Source organism: Anguilla anguilla, chromosome 2 (genome assembly GCF_013347855.1).
Source record: "Anguilla anguilla isolate fAngAng1 chromosome 2, fAngAng1.pri, whole genome shotgun sequence".
Lineage (NCBI taxonomy): Eukaryota > Metazoa > Chordata > Actinopteri > Anguilliformes > Anguillidae > Anguilla > Anguilla anguilla.
In genome coordinates this window covers 26,344,623-26,367,684 of record NC_049202.1, presented here as the reverse complement: position 1 = coordinate 26,367,684, position 23,062 = coordinate 26,344,623, and the positions used below count along the sequence as shown (strand labels likewise).

Below are 23,062 nucleotides of genomic sequence, written 5' to 3'. Positions count from 1 at the left end.
GGATTGAACTGTACGTTGATTTACTGTCTGTCTCCGTCTACTGAACACAGATAAAATGTCATCATTGCTATGTAAGTATTACTGCTCAAAATATTTTGGTTATACACGTTATTTTTGAAATTGAGTGTCTCTGAATAGGTTAGTGGTATTATATAATGTGGATATTTTACACTGTAATGTAAGCGTTAGTTAGTAGTGTAATAGTTTTTGTGATACATGCAACAGTGATGGTCAGTGGAGGATACGCTAAAAAGAAAAACCAAAAACAGACCAAAATACACAGAATCCTCGTCCATATCGTCAGCCAACGAAACATAACTGTGGCAAGTGAGTGCCACCCCTCCTGCCCTCCAACAGACTCACTTGAGACAACGTTTTGGGTTTTTAGCACTGCGTGCTCTTTTATTAAGCCAACGGCTTCGCTTGGCTACAACGTAACACAGATCTTTTTGTTTTTCGGTAGTTCTGTGCAGTTCCGTCTTCTCTCCGGCGTTCGCTCCCGAAGACTCCCGGTCTCCGCTTTTAAAAACCCCAGGCTCACTGTTGAAAACAATCAGAGGCAATCAGCGCAATTAAACAATTGATAATTATCGGCGCTGATTACCTCCACCTGACAGTTGTGACGAAGGATCCGAGAGCCGCTCCTCTCACTCTCTCTCTCTCTGCAGCCGACGCTCAAACCATGCCCACCCCACCACAATAACATAACATAAACAAAACAGAATGGGGGGCGACGACAACAACTGGCGCATATTTATTACATACACAACGGGTCGCCGTCGCTGATCCACCGCGTCACTTGCTGTCCTCACTAGTTTTTCTTAGATACTTCCTAGTCCTGGTTTTAGCAGCCCGACAGATGGAAACAGAAACGGTAACCATTCCCACGAGTCCTGAGCAGCGCGGAACGGCACGGAGCGGCCCTGGTAACGGTTCGGCCCTACGGTGGAAAAGCGCCTTAACCGTGCCGAAAATATTGTGCTGGGCACAGTTTGTAAGCGTTCCGCGCCAAACCGTTTTCAGGTGGAAACACCGTTGGAACTGTTCCTCTCCATGCTCAGAACCGTTCGGCCCTACGGTGGAAAAGGGGTCCATGTGAGTGAATAGGCTACTTGCACGATTAATCCGTTTTTGGTTTTTCATGTATTTCTGAAGACATCTTAATTTTATTATTAAGCTATTATGTCATTTTAGAGAGTTGCTTACATAAGAAAAAAAAAACTCATTTTAACAGGTTACATTTCAATTTGACTTTGCAACACAGAAAAATGAGAAATTATATATGGTGGGATATTATTTATACATTTTCCTTTTTTGAGCTTTTGCAGTTTACTAAAACATTGGCATTCTTCTACTTCTACTGAAAAATGTATTCCCTTGCAGTCACTTCAAAACTTAAATGAGATTCATAAAGGCCACATTATCTTAAGCTGATTAAAAATTGGGCCACATTTTGTTGGATAATTCAGGAAATTTTTATTTCTTTTGGATAGTAGTAGGCTATATTTAGTTATTGTGAAGAAAATGGAAGGCTATTAGTTGGATTTAAAATCAGAAATCACATGCACTAAAAATTTCATTTTAAAATATATAAAAATACAAACGTTCATACTTTTTTCCAATGTGTTTTACATCACACTTTCTTAAAAAAAAAGTCTACCCACTTGACACTGTCTCAGGGACAGAGAGAAAACATCAACTCCCGGGATTCCTTTATCTCGGGCCCAACTGTACGCTTGCGCGATACGAGGTGGCGGGTCGATGAGGCACTCGGTGCAGATCTTGGAAGCAGTGGATGTCTTTTGTTTCGTTAAACGAGATTTGTTTTAAGAAAATACAGCGTCGTACTAATTTATTCATAGCAAATTAGGTCATTTCTGTAGACTAGTTATTTCCGTAGACCGTCTTGTACATTAAAGATAATTATAATTTTTGTATTTGAATGGTTGCTAATACCACAAGTTAACTGTTTTCACTGTTAAACACAAACTGTTGTTTTATTTTTCTAGCTAGCTAGAGGTAAGTTGCGTTTAAGCTGCTCTGGTGTGTGACCAAAAATTAGTTTTAACACTCATGCCTGATGTTTTGATGTGCTTTTTTCTGCAGATGCTACTGGCTATGTTATTTTTGAAAGCGTTGCATTGATTCACTTTACGTTTAACCATGCAGCTCCTGACTGTGTTTGTGAACCAATTCAACATGGAGGAGTAGAAGCGGGTTGCTAACCCACCAAGCACGACACCAGAGATTGCATTAACGCGATACACCTCATCAAACCAGCCAGTTGAATAAGTAAATGGCTTTTATTTCTTAGCAAGCTACATTACTAGCACATATAATTAATGATAATCCTATGTACCAGTCCTTCAATCCTGCTGTCGCTGCAGTAGTTATCTATACGCAGGCTATTCATTTTACTTAGCGCGGGGAAAGGGCTTCTCTACCAAACATTTATTGCAAAATTGATGCTGCTGTATCGTTGCGTATATCAGTGTATATTTATATCCGCGTGCTGATAGTGTTCGTTGACTTGTGTCGTTTTTAAATGGAACGTTGTATAACCGTCAACGTTCTAGACTAGCATTGCTAATATGTCAGCAGGAAATTCACGCTGACATGCATGCAGCGCGGTCCTTTTGCGAATTGATCAACTGCTAGCTCCCGGCTTTAACTAAGTGTATCCGAGAGTCTTTTTCAGATAATCTACAGTACTTGTGGTTTTGTAAGATAGTGTTTATCTGTCGCATGTTTTACTAGCTGGTGGAACTTTAGTTGCATGTCGCATTTTATTCTTCATAGTTCACAATAGTGATGTATGTCTGAAAAAGGTATTTGACTTACAGGTTTCGAGTGTTAAGCTACGTGCAACGTTGGTTCATTACTCGTTATACAGCCTCTTCTGGAGTGAGGCGTGTGCGAATGGTGGTATCTTTATGCTCATATCATGTAGCCTACAAGAAATGCCCGTCTTCCAACAGGATGTTTGGGCTATCCATTAACCGTGAGTGGTAGGTATCGGCCTTATGTTTTCTGTAGATTTTCTTTTCACTAAGGTAACTTGTGTTAGTAAATCTGTTGCCCCTTTACTTACTATAAATTGGCTGTACAAGTTGGGATGACAACTGCCGGCAAACTGGAAAATGACTCGTCCGCACAATGGCCTTTACCTAGTTAGCATGCTTTTGATTTAAATAAATTTCTCCAAATGTCTAAAAGACCCAAGGAGCAGAAGTTAATGTTGTCATGCATATCAGTTGCCAACACACATATGTATGTAGGTTTGATTTATGTGCAATTTGCTGTACATCCAAAAGATGCTGATTGTATTTGTTGTTTTACATAGTTTCTACTGACCAGGTCAAAGGTTAGTGGTTGTCCTATCTGCTGCAGGAAAATAACATCCATCTCATTTGCAAAGAGGAAATGTTGCTGAGGAGAGAATGCTGACAAAAATAATCAGTATAGTCATGTGTCAGTATAATCAAATGACAATTTGTGCTACTATTTATGAGTTAATCACATGCTGTCAAGAAACATGCAGATGCCTTTCTGTTTCTTTCTTTTCATGGCAAGTATATGAGACCTAAACAAACTTATCTTTTTGTCAGCTTCTTGAGGACAAGTACAGATGTCATGGTCTTTGAAGCCATTCCTTGATGTGCATAAATTCTGGCCACTTTATAAATATGTTCATCAGGTGGACTATGGGGCAGGGCTTCATGCTGTGCATCAACAGATGGAGATGGAAACAAGTGAACAAATTGTTGTGCTTCTACACAGGAAAATGTATTCCCCATCACCGGGATGGTTTGAGCCCAAGTTTTGGGGTTTGCACCCCACACTTGTTGATGCACGGTATGCACACCCCAGCCCCATGGCACACGGTGTAGTGCCCCACCTCTGAGGACTGTCAGATGATGCCATGTGTTCTTATGACTTCCCATTCTCTCCACCCCTGTGCTTTTCTCCTTGCTGCTACGTTGACTCCCGACCCCCCCTCACCCCACACTGTTGACGTTGAAAAGGAACCCGCTGGTTCCATTGACTCTGCCCAGCCAAGAATGAGCCAGTCTTCAGAACCCCCTAATGATGCTCCCACTGTTACAGAAGGTCTCCGATAACTTTCTTCTATGTACAGTCTTCTCCACTGTTTTGTCTTTTCAATGTTGGGGAAGGATAAAGATTAGGGTGGGGCTGGGGGGGAGCAGTAGCATTTTGGAAAGGAGTACAGCTGTGCAGTTAAAAACATTTGGGGACCTCTGCTGTATTGACTAGCTGTTGTCATCAGAAAGTCTAATTATTACCAATTTTGTTTGTGCAGAGATACCATTTATGCTGTTCAATTGAGTTTCAACTGAAGTGTCACTGTACGGTTGGCATTCCCCTTTAACAATCAAAAAAGAAACACATTTTAATATTACATTTGATGTTATTATTAATGGTCTCAAATTTAATATTTCCTTATATTAAGCAATACAATACTGAATGACAAATAAATGTACAGTCAGAATAACTGGTTACACAATACTTAATACAAATTTGAAAGTGTTAATCTGCTAAGAATACTTTGTTGTAGATGTGAGTTGGTGGCACTGTGTAATGTTACATGATTTGTTTGGACCTCAAGAGGTCTGTTTTATTCATGGGAAGTGGTAACCACACTTTCATGATACTTTTTTTATCAGTGAATCCAAATTGGACCTTGTAACTGATTACCCTCATTTGATGTAGCAGCAATGCTCTGGGGTTAAATGTTTTCAACTGAACCTGAGGGGGGTACTCCTTTACAGAAGACATTTTTAGATGCTAGAAGGCACCGGCCCATACCTGTGACCCTTTGTGTTTTTAGTATTGCATTTACATCCATGTGCTGCATTCCATGAGCTTTTTATCCCCCCCTTTACTAAAAAAGTAAAAGTATTATTTTACTTAAGTAAAGTGAAACTATGGGTTTGAAGAAAAACCTACAATAATTTCTGCTAAATTTCAAAGCCTCAATAAGGTTATATGGTTTTAATATAAGGCTTGAAATGAAGATATCTTCTCACGCTCTTAAGTTTACAGCATTTTCAGAGAAATTGTCTTCCGTTCTTTGGATGGCAGGTTTAGTTTGCTCACAGCTCTAGTGAAGGGCAGCTTTTGTTTCCTATGCCTTCTGCTCACTACCTCTTGAGAGGATAGTCTGTCTCTAGGTAACATTCACCATTTGAAGTGTATTGGTTTGATATTGCATTCTGCTTGACCCTTATATAGGCATGGGTTACATAAACATGGCTTTTACAAATGTATGATTAAGTGTGCACAAAGGTAATCAGGGTCAGTGAAATAATGCCTGCCTTCCCATTCATGTAGAGCAGGGGGCTGAGGATAGAGTTAATGTATTGTGTAGTCATAGTGTTTCATTCTATATATGTGAGTGCTGTAATGCTGTGTGTGAGAGTGTGTTGGTGTGAGATTAAGATGGATAGATAAGCCATACATGCTAACAGCAGAGTGGAACCATTATTACAGTGCTGTGAAAAAGTATTTGCCCCCTTACTAATTTTGTCTGTTATTGCATTTTTGTCACACTGAATGGTTTCAGGTCTTTAGACAAAAATAGTATTAGACAAAGGGAACCTGAGTAAACACAAAACAAACAAAACATTTATTTTAGTTCTTTTGTGTATTTAATGAAGAAAGTTATCAAACACCCATGTGAAAAAGTAATTGCCTCCTTACAGCCCTACTGGCTGCACCACCTTTAGCAGCAATAACTGCTACCAAATGCCTTTTATGATTTGACATGCTGTGGAGGAATTTCAGCCCACTCATCTTTCCAGAACGTCTTTAACTGAGCGAAATTGGTAGGTTTTTGAGCATGAACTGCTTGTTTCAGGTCCTGCTATACCATCTCTATTGAGTTCAAGTCAGGACTTCAACTAGGCCACTCCTAAACTTGAATTTTGTTCCTTTTCAGCCATTCAGATACAGACTTGCTTTTGTGTTTTGGATCATTGTCTTGCTGCATAACCCAGTTACGTTTTAGCTTCACTTCATGGACAGATGGCTGGACATTCTTCAAAATAATTTTCTGGTACAGAAGAGAATTTGTGGTTCCTTCAATAATGGCAAATTGTCCAGGCACTGAAGCAGCAAAGCATGCCCACACCATCACACTACCACCACCATGTTTGATGATTGGTGTGATGTTCTTACTGTCAAGTGCTGTTTTTGCTTTACTCCAGACATAATGGGACCTGTGTCATACAAAAAGTTATACTTTTGACTCATCTGTCCATAGCACATTATCTCAAAAGGCTTGGGGATCATCCAGGTGCTTTATGCACATGTGAGATGAGCATTTATGTTTCTTTGGGTTAGCAGTGATTTATCTGCCGTGATACTCTCCCATGAATCCCATTTTTTCCTAGTCTTTTTCTTATTGTGGAGTAATGAACACTGGCCTTATCTGATACTAGAAAGGCCTGCAGATCTTTGAAGGGATCAGCTCGTCTGGGATCTTTTGTGACTTCTGGATGAGTTGTTTCTGCACAGTTTTGGTAGGCCGACCACTCATAGGAAGATTCATCACTGTTTCAAGTGTTCTTCATTTGGAGATAATGGCTCTACTTGCTGTTTGATGTCCCAGAGCCTTAAAATGGCTTTGTAACCCTTTCGACTGATATAATTCAACAACCTTTTTTCTCATCTGGAATTTCCTTTGATCGTGGCATAGTGTGCTTGTAGAAACTTTGTGGTGTCTACTTAACTCTGATCGTAAGGTTCAATTGTGTAGTTGTGAGTTTTAGATTCAACAGGGCTGGCTGCAATCAAGCCTGGCTGTGTTCAATCAGCTGGATGTAATTATCAATGAAATCTGGTTAATTGGTTGATTGAGTACCTGAGGGGGCATTTCCTTTTTCACATGAATCATATACACTACCGGTCAAAAGTTTTAGAACACCTCAATTTTTCCAGGTTTTATTGAAATTTATGCAGTTTTTTCAATGTGCTCTGAAATTAAAGCATAGAACAAATGAACAATTGGAGATAAAGAAATCATGGAATCGTTCTGTTTAACACAATTTATTTTAATTTTTTGACTCATCAAAGTAGTTGCCTTTTGCAGAAAGAACAGCTGAATACACTTGTGACATTCATTCTACAATGGAAATCAAATACTGTTACAGAAGTTCCCACAAGTGTGTTGCACTTGTAGGTTACTTTGCTTTCACCCTTCTGTCCAGTGCAACCCTAACCAGCTCGATGGGGTTTAAGTCTGGAGACTGCTGGCCATTCCATGATTTGAACCCTGCCGTCTTGTTCTTTTCTTCTAAGATAGTACTGGCATAGCCTGGAGGTATGTTCTGGGTCATTATCTTGCTGTAGGAGGAACCCCTGACCAACTAGGTGTTAACCAGAGGATAATACATGGTTCAGGGTGCCAGTCACTCTGTGTAAGTTGCCAACTCTGGATCCAGCAAAAGAGCCCCAGACCATCACGCTTCCTCCTCCATGTTTGACAGTTGGTGTCAAACACTGTTGAACCATCCTTTCACCTACTTGACGGTGTACAAAACCCTACGTGATGAACCGAAGATTTCTAATTTTGATTAATCGGTCCATAAGACCTTCTTGCAGTCTTCAGTAGTCCACTGCCGGTGCTTCAAGGCCCAGGCAAGCCTCTTTTCCTTATTTGGCCATTTTAGCAATGGCTTTCGTACTGCCACTCAACCTGTCAAACCTGCAGCTCGAAGTCTTCTCTTGTTGAAACTGAGACTTGCTTACTTCGACCCCTGTTAAGCTGTGCTTGAAGCTGTTGTCCTGTGAGCCGCCTATCACGCAAGCTGTTGAGTCTCAGAAACTTGTCTTCTGATTTTGTTGTGGCTTTGGGTCTGCCGGACCTCTTCCTGTCAGAGTTTCCTCCAGTTTCCAATTGCCTTTCAATGGTGTAGGAAACTGTACTCACTGACACCTTGTCTTTCTTTGCAATTTCCCTAAAGGAAAGACCTACACTTTTAAGGGTTATAACAGTCTGTCTGTCTTCCTTTGTTAATTGCCTTTTTCTCCCCATTATGATAGCAATATACTACTTCCTGCAGTGCAATATTGTCCAAATAATGCTTCAGAGGGTGTAGTAATAGTCTGTTCCAACACTGATTGTATACAGACAGAAGGTTTGTAATCAACAAAAGTTGGGACACCTGTAGGAATTATTTGCTTTAACTTTCAAGGCTTAATTTACTTCCATTGCTGCAGAAAAGCTGTAAGTTGTTAACCCATTACTTGTTGAAATTTACATTATTTTAGAATTTTTGGTAACCTAAACTTTTTTATTTAACCTCTGGCAGTTTACCACTTATCTTTGTACCATTCCAGGTCATTCACTGCAATAGAACTGCTTAAATTTCAATACAAGCGTGAATCTGCAATAACTGCAACCGCACACGCGCATGCATCCGTGTGTGCATGCATCCACACACACACCCTCACACAAACACGTGACTACTTCTTTGGCACATGACCAACCTTTCCACAAAATCTTGTGCAAATTTGTGAATCCATTCGGGAGTTATGCGCCTTTTTGTGATAGGCCACGCCCCCTCTTAGTCAATCGGCCTGAAAGTTACTCAGCTCTACCTTCGGTCATGACCAACCTCCATGCCAAATTTCAGCCTCCTGGGGCGAAAACTATGGCCACTAAGGGGTCGGACACTTTTGTGGACATGGACCGACCGACAAACTGACTGACCGACAGACAGAGCTGCAGTCGGCAGCTAAAAACTTGAGAAATGGGGGTGTTCTAAAACTTTTGACCAGTGTAGTGTAGGTGTTTGATAACTTTCATTAAATAAATTTAAAAAATGTTTTGTGTTTACTCTGTTTCCCTTGATCTAATACTACATTTTGTCTAAAGATCTGAAACCATTCAGTGTGATAAATATGCAATGATGGAAAAAAATTAGGGAGGGAACAAGTACTTTTACATGACACTATATATTTTGTCTCTGGAGAAGTGTCACAGTTCTCAGGTATGCATATGTCCCATCTTGAATCAACCAGTTACACACAGGAATTAAGAGTCAATTGCAGCACATTATTAAAGATGGCATAAGACCCCTGGTCAGTACCAGTCTTGGTCATTATTGTCAATCTCTTGGGAAGCCCAGTTCAGCAAAGGATGCAGCCATGGTAACTGCTGTCTTATTTAGATTGTTTAGGCTGATTTAGGAGTTCTTTATTACTCATTGTTTCCCTATTATTATTTATAAACCATACTGCTCACATTTTTGCAGGCTTTTCTTTTGTAATCAAACACAAGCAATATTAAGGAGCCTGAGAGTCTACAGCATGATTCAGCCCCAGTATTGAAGGAGTGATCAGCTGTTCTGTAAAGCTATAGCCATTTTGGATGAATGAGAGCATTGACTGATCTAGGCCAATCGTAAGTCATTGTGTGTTCCATTCCTCTGCAGCCCCCCAGTCAGACACCAAGCTGGCAGCGACCACAGGGAAAAAGCAGAACAAGAAGAAGGTGGAGGAGGTGGTAGAGGAAGAGGAGGAGGAATATGTGGTGGAGAAGGTTCTGGATCGACGAGTGGCGAAGGGCAAGGTGGAATTCCTTCTCAAGTGGAAGGGTTTCTCAGAGTGAGTACATGGGGGAAACGCACTCACACATTGTTTAGCATGGTTTTTTTCAGTGTTGATGGGAGCTCACTTAGTATTATGCCAAAACCTTCATGTTTTGTTTTTCCTTTTAGGATCCTAACAATGTTCTGAATATGCATTTTCCTACAAGGGGCTTGGTGTGCATAAAACAAGCAAAAAAAAAAAAAAAAAATTTAATTAAATGAAATTTAAATTAAAAAAAAAAAAAGATTCCAAATGCTGAGGATTGGTTCAAAACTGGTTACTTTAAAAAAATATATTTCCTGATAAAGGTTTTACCTTTTATTATGAATGCAAGAGAGCAATGCACTGTGGAATAGCTGGATCTCTGGCTCCTAAGTTTTCCTTTTTGAAGTGGCGATGACTCTTCTTAGTGTAGGTGCCATAGGTAGAATTTTAGTAATAATCAGTCTCATAAAATTATTACCATATAATTTAGTGGTTAAAATTGAAATACTAATGCAGACCTGCCTACCTGCATGCATTTTGTGTACCAACCATGCAATTCTAGGTCAAAATATGCAGGTACGAAATGTCAGCTGAAACTACGCCAAAAAAAAAAATTATTGTAATTTAATTAAGGAAATCAATCAATACAAAACAATACCGTACATTTATTTGGTATTTAAACTATATCCCTCGGATTGAACCAGATGCTACGACCTTGTGCTTGTGGTTCTGTAACCCCTCCCCGACTCTTACTCACTCAACATCCACTGATACGCAGCGGTACATTATTATCCACTATGGCGTAATGCTGCATTGCTGAGGTAAAATAGGAAGTGGGGGAGTTATAATCAAGCACAAAAATGTGACCGTAATTTTAACATATAAAACGTTAAAACGTGTTCGGTAACTTTACGAGATGATGCATTTCAAGCGGTATATCTTAATGAGATAAATCTGTATAGCCTATATAGTTAGCCGTAGTAGCTCGCATACGCTGTGATTAGCCTCGTTACGAGACTGCTAATGTGTGAATAACTGATGGAGTAATTTAGCTGCAGTAACTCAAACGCCAGACTCCGTGTTCTAACTTTGAATCGTGCACGCTCTGTTGGAGCAAAGTGACCATTGCAAAGGTGAGCATGGCTGCAAAGGGAACTGTCTGTCACATGGAAGGCTTCAGTGTGGTGCTCTGCTCAGAAAGGCCAAGTCAGCAAACTATGAGACTAAGCAGTCAAGAGCAAGTGCCACTGCAAGTAGAGGTGATGAATGATGCAAAATGTAAATATGTCTGTCTTTTCATTAAAGGAATTCTTCTCAAGAATATATGATTGTATTGTTTTCTTCATAGCCGATGTAATATGTTGAATAACTTGATATGGCGGTGAGTGGGGAAATGACCGTGTGCAAAGCGAAGTGGTGCGAAAGCATGTGAACTAAGCGTTACACTGACTATTGTGGTACTCAAAATATTTTCCCAAGTTTGGCAGGTCTGCTAATGGTTAACTTGGTTAGATTAATCAAATATTGCCAATTCGATCATTAATCAAATATTTTAATATTAATATTTTTATTACTAGGTTCTGAAGGCAGCGGTTCTTGTAATAGAATATTGTGGCTTCAATCAACATTCAAGGAACATGAAGCAGACAGCTGGGTACAATTAAACAACATTTATTAAACACAGTTATCAGAATCGCGCATTTATAACTAACAGACTAATCTGTGTCCAGATGCTACAGTCTTACTTGTGGTTGAGTATCATGAGATACTCAACACCGGAGTTTTCGCTGCACACCGTCCCTTTTGAGGAATTGTCCAGTGGTCGGTGCAGGAAACAATAACGCGTGGTCCAGGCGGGTAGCTGGGTCCTGGATCCGCGTCTCTGGCCTTGTCCAGAGGAAAGATTGTTGGTACCTCTGTACTGAGAAGATCCGGCCATTTTCAGTATGCCAGTTCAAGCAGTTACCCGAAAGTAACGGCCTCCAACGTAATGTTGGAAATTTCAATGGATAACTAAATCCTAATGCCACAACTGTGATCAGGAGTTGTGTATGCAAAGGGTTAATATTCCATAAAAAATCTGCAGAGTTCTTCTCCTTAGGTGTTGTTAGCTGTAATGCCACTACCAGAGAGAATGAGACCATGGAAAATCCTCATTTTTATATTGGGGATTGCGTCATTTCGGTTTTACAGTATTGGCTTACTGTAGATTTTAAATTTGCAGTAGGAGGCGTGGTTAACTGCGTCACCCTTGTGTGAGGGCGCAAGGTTATTGTAGTTTTTGGAGCGTCTTTGTGTAGTCCATGGTACCAACATTAGTATCCAGAGTTGTGGTCTTGATTATGTATTTGCTGTCACTTGAATGCCTTGGTTTCAGATATAATTAGTGGCAGTCAACTGCTCCTTCAAAAAGCTAGACTTTGGAGCAAGAGAGCCAGCAAACATTTTAAATACAAGTAACAAAAAAAATTTTTTTGAAACTGGAACCAAATGAGTGCTGTTCTGAAATTGCTGTTCTCTTCGTCGTTATTTTTTTAGTGGACTGTCCCTTTAAAGTTTATATTACATTACATTACATTACAGGCATTTAGCAGACGCTCTTATCCAGAGCGACTTACACAACTTTTTACATAGCATTTTACATTGTATCCATTTATACAGCTGGATATATATACTGAAGCAATGCAGGTTAAGTACCTTGCTCAAGGGTACAACGGCAGTGTCCTTACCCGGGAATCGAACCTGCGACCTTTCGGTTACAAGCGCAGTTCCTTACCCACTGTGCCACACTCCGTCCTTATAGACACTGGTCTTACAGTGTATGTCAGTACTGTGAGGCTATGAACAATTAGCTGTAAATTGCGCAGGGAGGGAGGGTTTCCTACAACAGGCTAATCTGCTTTATTGCTTATATTGGCGATTCTGATCAGTCGCAAATATAAGCAACTGCGATCTGTCTGCATTGCTGAGCTGTCTTGGGGCTTGCGAGTGAAAATAAGAGGTGGCTGACTGCAGGTGCCTGTGCAGCAAGCATGTGTTCTCCCGAGTTGACAGAGAATGTTGCAGTAGTGAACTGGCCTTGTGCTAATCCCTATGCTTAAAAAATCAACATTTTTTTTTTATTCACACCAAAGTAGCTAGAGCAAGGAGGCTGAATAGTTAATGAACCCAATCTTAAACCACAGCATAAAAATCAATGAGCATTTGTGTGTCACAACTACAGCGAGGACAACACGTGGGAGCCAGAGGACAACTTGGACTGCCCAGACCTGATTGCGGAGTTCCTGCAGTCCCAGAAGAGTGCTCACGAGCCCGGCAGCAAGAGGAAGGCCGACTCAGACACAGAGGGAGCAGTGGCCGGAGAGGAGAGCCGACCCAAGAAAAGGAAAGACGAGGTGAGATTAATGGCCTCCCGCCCAACTGAGTAGACCACACCACACCTTGCACCGCTGGAAAATCCGGAGACCAAACTCTACCATCTCTCCTGCAGCCAGAGAAGCTCCGTGGGTTTGCTCGAGGTCTGGACCCAGAACGCATCATTGGGGCGACCGATTCCAGTGGAGAACTGATGTTTCTCATGAAATGGTGCGTGAGGCCATCTGTTAAGTGCTGGTCCTTCTGCTTATTCTTCCTCCTTTAGCTTCCTTTCAATTACTCTTCAACTATTGCTTATGCTACGGCAATATATTCAATTTGATGGAAGGGCATCACACGTTTCTAAGTACACGATTAAGCGTTTTACCTCAGCAGGCTTTGAGGAAGTGATCCCAGCACAGAGCCTAGTCCATACAGTTTAGCTCAGTGTATACATAATGGCTGTGAAAACGTAGTTAAGTTCTAGGTCAAACAGATGGTTTGACACCATCCTCAAAGGTATTGTACCAGCCACTAGGTTCATGCTGGAAAGAAGTGCCATGGCCAAGGGAAAGGAGCCGACAAATAGCCTAATGTAGACTATTTTTCTAGCACTCACGCTAGGCATGCAAGCATGCTGGGCTAGCTAACTTATGTGTTCTCTATCTTCTGAAGTTGTTTAAAACAACTGTAATGTCAGTATGGGTTGCTAACATCAGGCAGACTGTGGAAAATACTGATTTGTTCTCTGTATTTGCAGTTAGTTACATGGTTCCTTGTCAGCAAAGCCAATATTTTTGAAGAACTACTGCTGCTGAATAGTGTAACAAGAAAGCTTTCTGGTTTACAAAATGCACAATATGTGGACAAAATTATATTTGGCTATGGTCTGAGACATTCAAAGACAAGTGTAGGTACTGTTGCCATCCAAATCAAAGTTACTACCTCAGGGCTGTCACTTATCCCAATATGGTGACTTCTCCAGCGCTGTGGTCTTCAGTGTACAATGGTGAAATCAACTGCCTCTTTTAATACCCAATTGCAGGCCATCCTGAATTCAGTCCTGTGGACCCCTGTATTTGCTGTTTTTTCTTTGTTCAAATTACAAGCCCAGAAAGGGGCTATATTGCTTATGCCATGAATATACATGGTCTTATTGATTGGTTTGTTGGGTGATATTTTGACAGACACAATTACGTTAGGAAACCGTGGACCTGTGGATACCTTTTTTTTTGTTGCCATATCACGGTCCTGGTCGATGCACTATCCTCTGTCGATCTGTAGACTGCCACATGCCTCCTCCGATACATGTGGAGTCGCCAGCTGCTTCTTTTCACCTGACCGCGAGGGATAGCGTAACGCGTGCGGAGGTTCACGCTATCTCCCCCAGATCCCCTCCCTGCTGAACAGGAGCCCCGACCAACCAGTAGGAGTCACTAATGCAACAATCAGGACTCATAACTTCACCGGCTTCCCACCCGTGAACACTGCCAATTGTGTTCGTAGGAACGTCTGAACCCGGGTCTCTGCGGTGGTAGGCGAGTGCTTATACCTCTACACTACCCAGACGGCCCTGTGGATACATTTTTAACTGAAACCTGAAATCTGCCAATGCGCAACCAAAGTTTTTATTTAAAAAAATTTAAAAATGATAATGGAAGGTAATCTACATTCTGAATTGCATGCAGAAATAATAGGAGCACATGTAAAAAATGCTCCATTACAGTGTCTTAAAGGTACAGTGTGTAGGATTTAGTGGCATCTAGCGGGAAGGTTGCAAATTGCAACCAACTGAATACCCCCCCTCACCTCCCCTCACCCCTCCCTTTCCAACGACGTTGGAGAAGCTACGGTGGCCTGTAAGTTCCAAACATGATGTCATCGTCTACGACAGCATCGAGTAGCTAAGTGTCAAGTGATGAGGTTCCTTGATAGATTTATTGATTGATTGATCGATTGAAACCTTTATTGCAGGGAAGTCCCACTGAGACCAAGGTCCCTTTTTCAGAGGAGCACTGATTACAATATAAACATTTACAGTGACAGTTTTACAAAACATAAATTACAGTTAAGATACCATTAATTCACATACACCAAGTGCAAATATATGAAAAAAACATAAAAAGACAGGGAATAATGATCTTATTGTCCTAATGTATCACTAAAGGCAAGTACATTCGACTTTTAGTATCATATCCATCACTAGTTTCTTGAAGGACTCGATCGTGATAAGACAATCTAGCTTTAGTGTATCCTGACATTTATTCCACATATAAGGCGCAAATGCGCTAATAGCGGTATTACCCAGATTTGTTCTAGTTCTGGGTGCTTCTAACGTAATCCAATTTTGAGATCTGGTACGATGACTTGTGATTTTGATGGACAGAAGCCTGGTCAGGTAGAGAGGAAGTTTGCCCAGCAAGGCTTTATAAATAAATAAAATGCTATGTTGCTTCCTTCTATAATGAAGAGAATACCACCCTACCAAACTATATAAAGCACAATAATGTGTTCGGAAACCATCTCTTGTAATGAAGCGCAATGCGCTATGATAAATTGCGTCCAAGGGCCTTAAAATACTGTTAGAGGCATGCCTGTACAGGACATCCCCGTAGTCAAATATGGGTAAGATTGTTGTCCTAAGAGAACAGCTTAGGCTGAAACACGTCTGTCTCTTTGTCCAAATCGGAATAAAATACAGTGAAAATGATTTTGTCGCGTAGACAATTATAATTTATATATCATTCATTGAGAGTGCGGGCTCCCGTCTTTCCTTTCTATAATTATCTTTGAGAAGCCAACGCACCAATATATTTGTTATATGGTTTGTCAAAACTTATTTGAGCGCATGGGTTGGTAATTCTTTTTTTGTTTTAAAAGAGAATCCAGTCAGATACTTTGATATTTGATATAGTCAGATATTTGTAGTACTGAACTTGCTCAATTTGAGCTCCAGTCAATGAGGATATGGAAGCATTTGGCATAGTTGTATTCCGAGTAGAAAAGATCATGTACTTATTTTTTTTGGTATTCAAAACAAGTTTAAGACCAGCTAGAGCTTGCTGTATAAAATTAAAACCTAGCAGTAGCTGGGTGTTGTCTTTAGCCTAGAGACTAGTTTCCACAGTTAAAAAAAAAAACGTCTCCCCTGTTAAAAAGGCACACTGACAAACCGGTAAAAATGTAGACTTCTAAAAGTGTTATATAAAACCATGAAAGGAGTAAAAATCTGCAGTAAAAAGAGTAAAAAAATTAAAATAATTTTTTTTAAATCACAGCTCAGAGCGAGCTTTCCACAGAACTTTCTGTTTATAAATTGTATTTAGTTATTTAGTCTGTAAAACTATAGGTCATAGCTTACAAGTAAGATCGCAATTATGATTGTTAATTGTTCCGCATTGTGGTAGCTAATGTTAGCTATCATTAGCTGCTTTGCAAGGTAAATCATAGAAAGACATGATGCGTCACAAAAACTATTACACTACTATCTAACGCTTACATTACAGTGTGAAATATCCTCATTATAAAATACAACTAACCTATTTAAAGATGCTCAATTTTAAAAATAACGTATATAACTGAAATATTTTGAGCAGTAATGCTTACATAACAATGATGAAATCTTATCTGTTTTCAGTAGATAGCGACAGAGACAGTAAATCGATGATATATTTCTATCCGCTTCCGTTTTGCTCCAGAAAATGATGTCAGCTAGGTCTATCAGCAAACATATGGCATAGCTATGCCAAGAAATCCTCAATATTATTTTCCAAGAAATTACGAAAAATCGTTGACAACGTTTCGCTAGGTGCAGCGTCTTCTACTGCTACCAATGCGAATGCGATAACAAATCTTTCGATTACGCTGCCCAATAAAACGCTATTCAAAAAGCAAAATTAGACATGTTATACATCGTTAGAAAGCTTATGCTCTCACCTACTGAATAAATGAATGTCAATAAAGCCAGACTGTATTAGAAAGGGTGACAACACCAGAAACAGCACGTGTGGTATTACGCACAGCTATTTTGGAAGGTACCCAGGCATCACAAATGCGTGTATATTTCACAAACGGATTGTCCAAGACAATATATGATCACTCAGTCTCTTCTTTCTTTTTCTCCGTCTTCCAACCGGTGCATTCCCGCCGCCCACCAAAATTAAAAACGCGGAAGAAAAATTAAAACGTGAAAGGCCCTCTCTAGAGCCGTTTGTCCGTTCTGGGCTACTGTAGAAACATGGCGGTGCAACATGGCGGCCTCCGTGGAAGAGGACCCTCCCCCTATGTAGATATAAAGCGCTCATTCTAAGGTAACGAAAACACAACGATTCTTATTTTCATGGGATTATACACTAATTAAAACATACTTATGAATATTATATTCTATTTCTGCCAAGTCCATTTCGTTAGGTGCCACTAAATTCTGCACACTGTACCTTTAACTAATAACAGTTGAGGCCAAATGTTTACATATAGCTAGGCTAAAGAAATTCAAACTCAGTTTTTCACAATTCTGCACATTTCATTTTACCATACATTTCTTTTGGCAAGTCAATTAGGGCATCTACTTTGTTCACATCAGAGGTAATTTTAAAACAATCGATTCGAGACAGATTTATTTCAGCTTTAATTCACTATCAGAATTTCAGTGGGTTAAAGGTTTACATACATTAAATTGACTGTCTCTTTAAACAGTCTGGAAGATTCCAAAAATTAATGTAATGACTTTTTAGAAGCTTCTAATTGGCCAGTTGTCATAATTGGGAGTTAATTGGCACCTCTGGCTGTATTTAAGGACCTACTGTTAGAGCCACTGCCTTTTTTCCCTTGATACCTTGGGAAAATCCAAGAAACTCAGCCAAGACCTCAGAAAAAAATTGTGGACCTCCACAAGTCCGGGTCCTCCTTAGGAGCAATTTCCAAACAACTGAAGGTACCACAAGCACCTGTACAAACAATTGTATGCAAATATTAAAATCTTGTGACCGCACAGACACTGCATCGTTGAGGAAGGAGGCACAAATGAACTAATTAAATGAACAAACTTTGATCAAAAGGTTCAACTGAACCCCAAGACAACAACTAAGGAACTGGTGAAGGAGTTGGAGGCATCAGGTACCAAAATATCTACATCCACCATTAAGCGAATCCTACGTCGCCATGGTCTGAAAGGCTGCTGCGCAAGGAAGAAGCCCCTACTCCAAGACCGGCATATAAAAGCCAGAATGAAGTTTGCAGGTGATCACCAGGATGAAGATCTAGCCTTTTGGAGGAGTGTTCTCTGGTCAGATGAAACAAAAATTGAACTGTTTGGCCATAATGATCAGGACTATGTATGGATGAAAAAGGGTGAGGCTTTTAATCCGAAGAACACCATCCCAACTGTGAAGCATGGAGGTGGCAGCATCATGTTGTGGGGGTGTTTTGCTGGAAAAGGGACTGGTGCACTTCAGAAAATAGATGGCATCATGAGGAAGGAGGATTATCTCGAAATACTGAAGCAACACCAAGACATCAGCTAGAAAGTTAAAACTTGGTCGCAACTGGGTCTTCCAGCAGGACAGTGATCCTAAGCATACCTCCAAAGTTGTAACAAAATGGCTTGAAGACAACAAAGCGAAAGTATTGGAGTGGCCATCACAAAGTTCTGACCTGAATCCCATAGAAAATTTGTGGACTGCCCTGAAAAGCTTGTCTGAGCTACCCCAAGCGTTTTATTCAAGTTTAGCAATTAAAAGACAATGCCACCAAATACTAACAAAGTATGTAAACTTTTGACCCACTGAAAATCTGATTTAGTACATAAAAGCTGAAATAAATCTTTCTCTTATCTATTATTTTGAAATGACCTCTTATGGAAATAAAGTAGATACCTTAATTGACTTAACAGAGGAAATGTATGGTAACATGAAATGTGTGGAGTTGTGAAAAATTGTCTTTAGCCTAGTTGTATGTAAACATTTGGCCTCAAATGCAAATAGATGCCCTCGTGAATGCATTAGTGAAATCCTGACCTGAAGGTGGTGTTTGGAATAAGTTTGTTTTCCCTTCATCCTACAGGAAGAATTCAGATGAGGCGGACCTGGTACCGGCCAAGGAGGCCAACGTGAAGTGTCCTCAAGTGGTCATCTCCTTCTATGAGGAGCGGCTGACATGGCACTCGTACCCAACTGAAGAAGAGGAGAAGAAGGACGACAAGAACTAGGCGAGGGATGGGGGGTGGGCTGGGCTGGGGTGGGGTGGGGTGGGGTGGGGGGTGGTAGGCAAAGGGTCACAGATGACCATTTATTTCTGTATTTTACCATTTTGCTTTCTGGTGTTCCAACCAGTTGCTGGACTTTAGAGGTGAGCTTCCCAGCACAGAGGCAGAGGAGCAGTGGGTGGGGGCAGCTCACTGGAGCCAGTAATATGGAAAAACTCAGGCCACCAGCTGCAGCTGAGCTGGCAAGGGAGGGGAAATGCAGTATCCCTTTTCTATCTTGGGTATCAAGCTGAGGCCAGGAGCCGTGGCTTCTTGTGTTTGGGTAGCTACACTACTGTGGCCCTGGAGAGCCACAGCCAGTGCAGGTTTGGAGTTGCTTTTCTGATCAGCACTGATGGTAACAGACAATATACTGCTATTCTACAGTTAATCCTCAAAATACATAACAAAAATCACTGTGTGACTGGCCCTCTAAGTTCAGTAGTTTCATGAGTGATCTATTAATCGAATAGTTGGTCTTATGAGAATACTTAGTAAAAACATAAGCCAGTTAATTTCTCCAAATGTTCGTACGTTTGTAGCAGATATTTACCAGAATACTTCACTATCATTTTGCAGTTTGCTGAATAAATTGAATTAATGTAATTGGTTATTAGGTAATGCAAGCATAGTTAGCAAATTGAACTAGGTTGGTACAAATAAAACCGTACTGCCTTGGTAATGTCAAAGGCAAAGGAAGAAAGACAAATACTCAAAGGAATTTCTCTAAATAAGAGTTTTAAGTTCTCTTTGATTTAATTGATAGACGTTTGAAATGTTCTCCATTATGCCTTTATTTGATCAATGTCATGGCATAAACTTGGGAATAATTAAACAAAATATGACAAACTAATATTAGTTTATGAAGCTCACAATGGTAAGTATTATGACAAACAAACCATATGGGATAAGCTGGTTGTAATATTCGCATAATGTATGGTTACGAGTGCTTGTAATGCATCGTGTAGATTTAAGATATTATGAATGCTGCATAAGTCGCCAAGTGTTACAAATGTACTAAAGAAAGGGTGGAAAATATGTACTTCTCTTGTACATTTTACGCAATGATTGTTATTTTTGCAGGATTAGGCAGCGGGTCCCCTGACTGGGTTTGAATAAAATCAGGCATAGTCATAATTCTAGCTTAGTTTATCCAGAATTAAAAAGTCAATTTTGGGAACATGGCTTAACTTCAGATTTCCATTGGCTACAGAGAAAGCTTAATCTGTGTCTTTTAAGTATGTAAGAAAGATTACGTTCTCTCAGCAAAGACTTGACAATCTGTAATAAACATTTGGCTGTCTTTATTGTGAATATTTCCAAGGAGAATATAGTTTTCACAGAAACAAATCCACAGAAACAAGAGTATATTCTTGGAAAATACACGTTTTCCTTACACTTTCAAGTATAGAAAAAGTGTGTGACTTAGTTTTGTAAGAATTTGCGGCCGCAGAACTGACCACCCTTTACCCTATACGCAAACAGTTGAACTACAGCGGTTATCTTTTACGTAATTGTTTGATAAATGGAGACAGGGTTGTGAATAGCTGAATGCAGTGCAGCTTAATATTGCAGTATTGAGTTGGTATGTGTGTGTGGCTGGGGCCTCTTCCCCCGCACAGGGAAGAGGGTGTTGTGGGTTTTGGTCTAACTACCCTCAGCAACAAAAGAAGTGAGATCATGGTACAGCAGCCAATGGGAGCATGCCGATTCCAAAAGTTCTTTCTCTTCACCTTGTCCCAGATCTACCATGAGGAGTTTTTTTGTTTGTTTTTTCTCCCCTCTTTGAATTTCTTTTTTTTATTTTTTAACAATGTGTAAAATTGTTTGACCACTTCCTGCCATGTCATTATTGTATAATGTGTATAAAGACTTTTTCTTATTTTTGACAAAAAATGACTATTTTAAAATTATGCATGGGACGTTTTTAATGAAAGCACAGCAAAAGAAGAGGCCCGTACAGCTTAGGTCCTTGTGGGTGTATATATGGGTGTATGCTGTCTGTTTTTCTTTTAGGTGCGTGTACAGTAAAGAATGATGATTCAGCTTGAGAGAAGCAGTCCCACCAGATAAACATTATATTGGTGTGATAAATACTTTTTATTATTTTTTTAAACAGTTGCATTTTATTTGGATAAAATACAAGCACTTTCCATAATGCAAGAACCAACCCAATTTGAACAATTTCTGTTCTGTCTTCAAGTATTCAGACTGGGGTAACATAGATTAATTGATTCTGTTTCATACATAGCTTTGGGAAATAAACAATGCACGTTCCTCTGTAAAAATACTTATGCCTTTGTATAAACCAGTTGCTCCAACTTGCTGTTTATCCTTTAACCCCTGAAGGTGTATGATCACAAATTTGTGATTAGAATGTTCTTATAGGTCCTTTATCTAAACATTCTAATGTTGATATAACAATCCCTACTGGTAATTGAAGCAATGGAGTTTGAATGCTAACTTGAAAAAACATTCCAATCAACTTCCTCTTCAAAGGGTTAATTACTAATCTGTGCATTGATTACTGGTACGTGCATTTTTATAAAATGCTGTAGTTACCATGCATGTCGCGCGTTTGTATGCAGACCTCACAGGCTGGCTCTTTTCTCCCCTGGTATTTACACCGACATGTGATAGGAGTCCCAGAGGTGCAGAAAGTTAACTTGTATTAGTAATGACAGAAAATTTTTCAATTCAGATTTTAATAATTGAAAATTTAATGCAATGAAAAGTAGGCTAAAACTGAACTAATGTGGCTGATTATGCATGATCAAAATGAAATATTCATTCCACTGCCCGGTCATTTCCCAGTGGCCAATTCTGAGATTTGTACCTTGTCTCTCTTTCTGTCTCTCACACACACATACACGCATGGTTCCCACAGTCCTTGAAAATGCTGACAACTGTCTTTGAAAAGTGTAAAGTGAAAAGTGTAAGACATTTCCCATATTTAAAAAGGGAGCATCCTACTTGCTAGTAGGACCACGTCACTTACAATCACATCTTGCAATATCACTGATGGTACTATAAAATAAAACACGTTTGTATATTGATTCCATGACTGTAGGTAAAAACTATTTTTGAAGCAGTATCCCAAAATACAGTAGCCTAAATAGTAGCCTTAGGGCTCAACGTAATCCTGACAAATTCTTCATACGTGGGTTATCCTGAAATTGAAATTGGTAAATTTGAGTTGGAACCCCTGCACGTAATCTTGAGCATTCTCACCAGAGGCCTAGTATTTTCATAAAAATTAGAGAACAGTTGAGTATTAAGAAAGGCGTATTGCAATTACTAATGTGCTGAAGGCCTTTCCAGAACAGAGAAGTGGTCAATGCATGAGTGCTTGCCCCAGCTTAGATGTCTCATGTCTCTACTCAGTTCTGATCAATGGGACACTGGTCCTGTTTTTAAGGGGTTACTTTAACTTGGATCCAAGAGAAAAGGGATACTTCATGTCTTATTCCCAGATCTTGTGTTCATTTCCTTAAACATGTTAACGATTTAAAGCAGAATTCTCATGTTAAGTTTTCTGTTTTGCTGTACTTGTTTGACATGCAAAACAATGTAAGGTTGATCTTTGTTCATTTCTAATGGGTTTTGTCAATGGATAAGATAAAAACACTGAGGCACAGAAACGTTTTAATAACTTTTTTAGAATATGTATTATATATATCTGTTCTTTTGCATGCAAGTCTGCTACATTATCATTTGAGTGTTTTAGCAAGTGGTGACCTGTGTCCGTGTTTTTGGACAAATAAACCCCTCTGTTTGGTATAGTCAGGTCTGATATCTTGTTTTAACCAACTCTCCCAATGGAATCCTAATTTTTATCAGCCACTGTCAGAACAGTCCAAGACTGAC

General features: G+C 39.9%; 1 protein-coding gene across 4 annotated transcripts; it reads left to right on the top strand.

Moving 5' to 3' along the window:
* The first annotated feature begins 1,739 nt into the window (after nucleotides 1-1,739).
* Nucleotides 1,740-19,168, top strand: cbx1b (chromobox homolog 1b (HP1 beta homolog Drosophila)). Of its 4 annotated transcripts, none has more exons than XM_035403818.1 (8): nucleotides 1,740-2,019; nucleotides 2,170-2,292; nucleotides 2,951-3,008; nucleotides 4,026-4,110; nucleotides 9,459-9,630; nucleotides 12,824-12,995; nucleotides 13,091-13,185; nucleotides 19,015-19,168. In XM_035403818.1, the coding sequence occupies exons 4-8, from the start codon at nucleotides 4,062-4,064 to the stop codon at nucleotides 19,157-19,159; spliced, it is 633 nt and encodes a 210-aa protein (XP_035259709.1). In that variant the 5' UTR covers nucleotides 1,740-2,019; nucleotides 2,170-2,292; nucleotides 2,951-3,008; nucleotides 4,026-4,061; the 3' UTR covers nucleotides 19,160-19,168. The 4 variants fall into 4 exon arrangements, with proteins under 4 accessions (XP_035259709.1, XP_035259708.1, XP_035259707.1 ...); XM_035403817.1 differs by having other exon boundaries at nucleotides 2,844-3,008; XM_035403816.1 differs by lacking the exon at nucleotides 2,951-3,008.
* The last annotated feature ends 3,894 nt before the right edge of the window (nucleotides 19,169-23,062 follow it).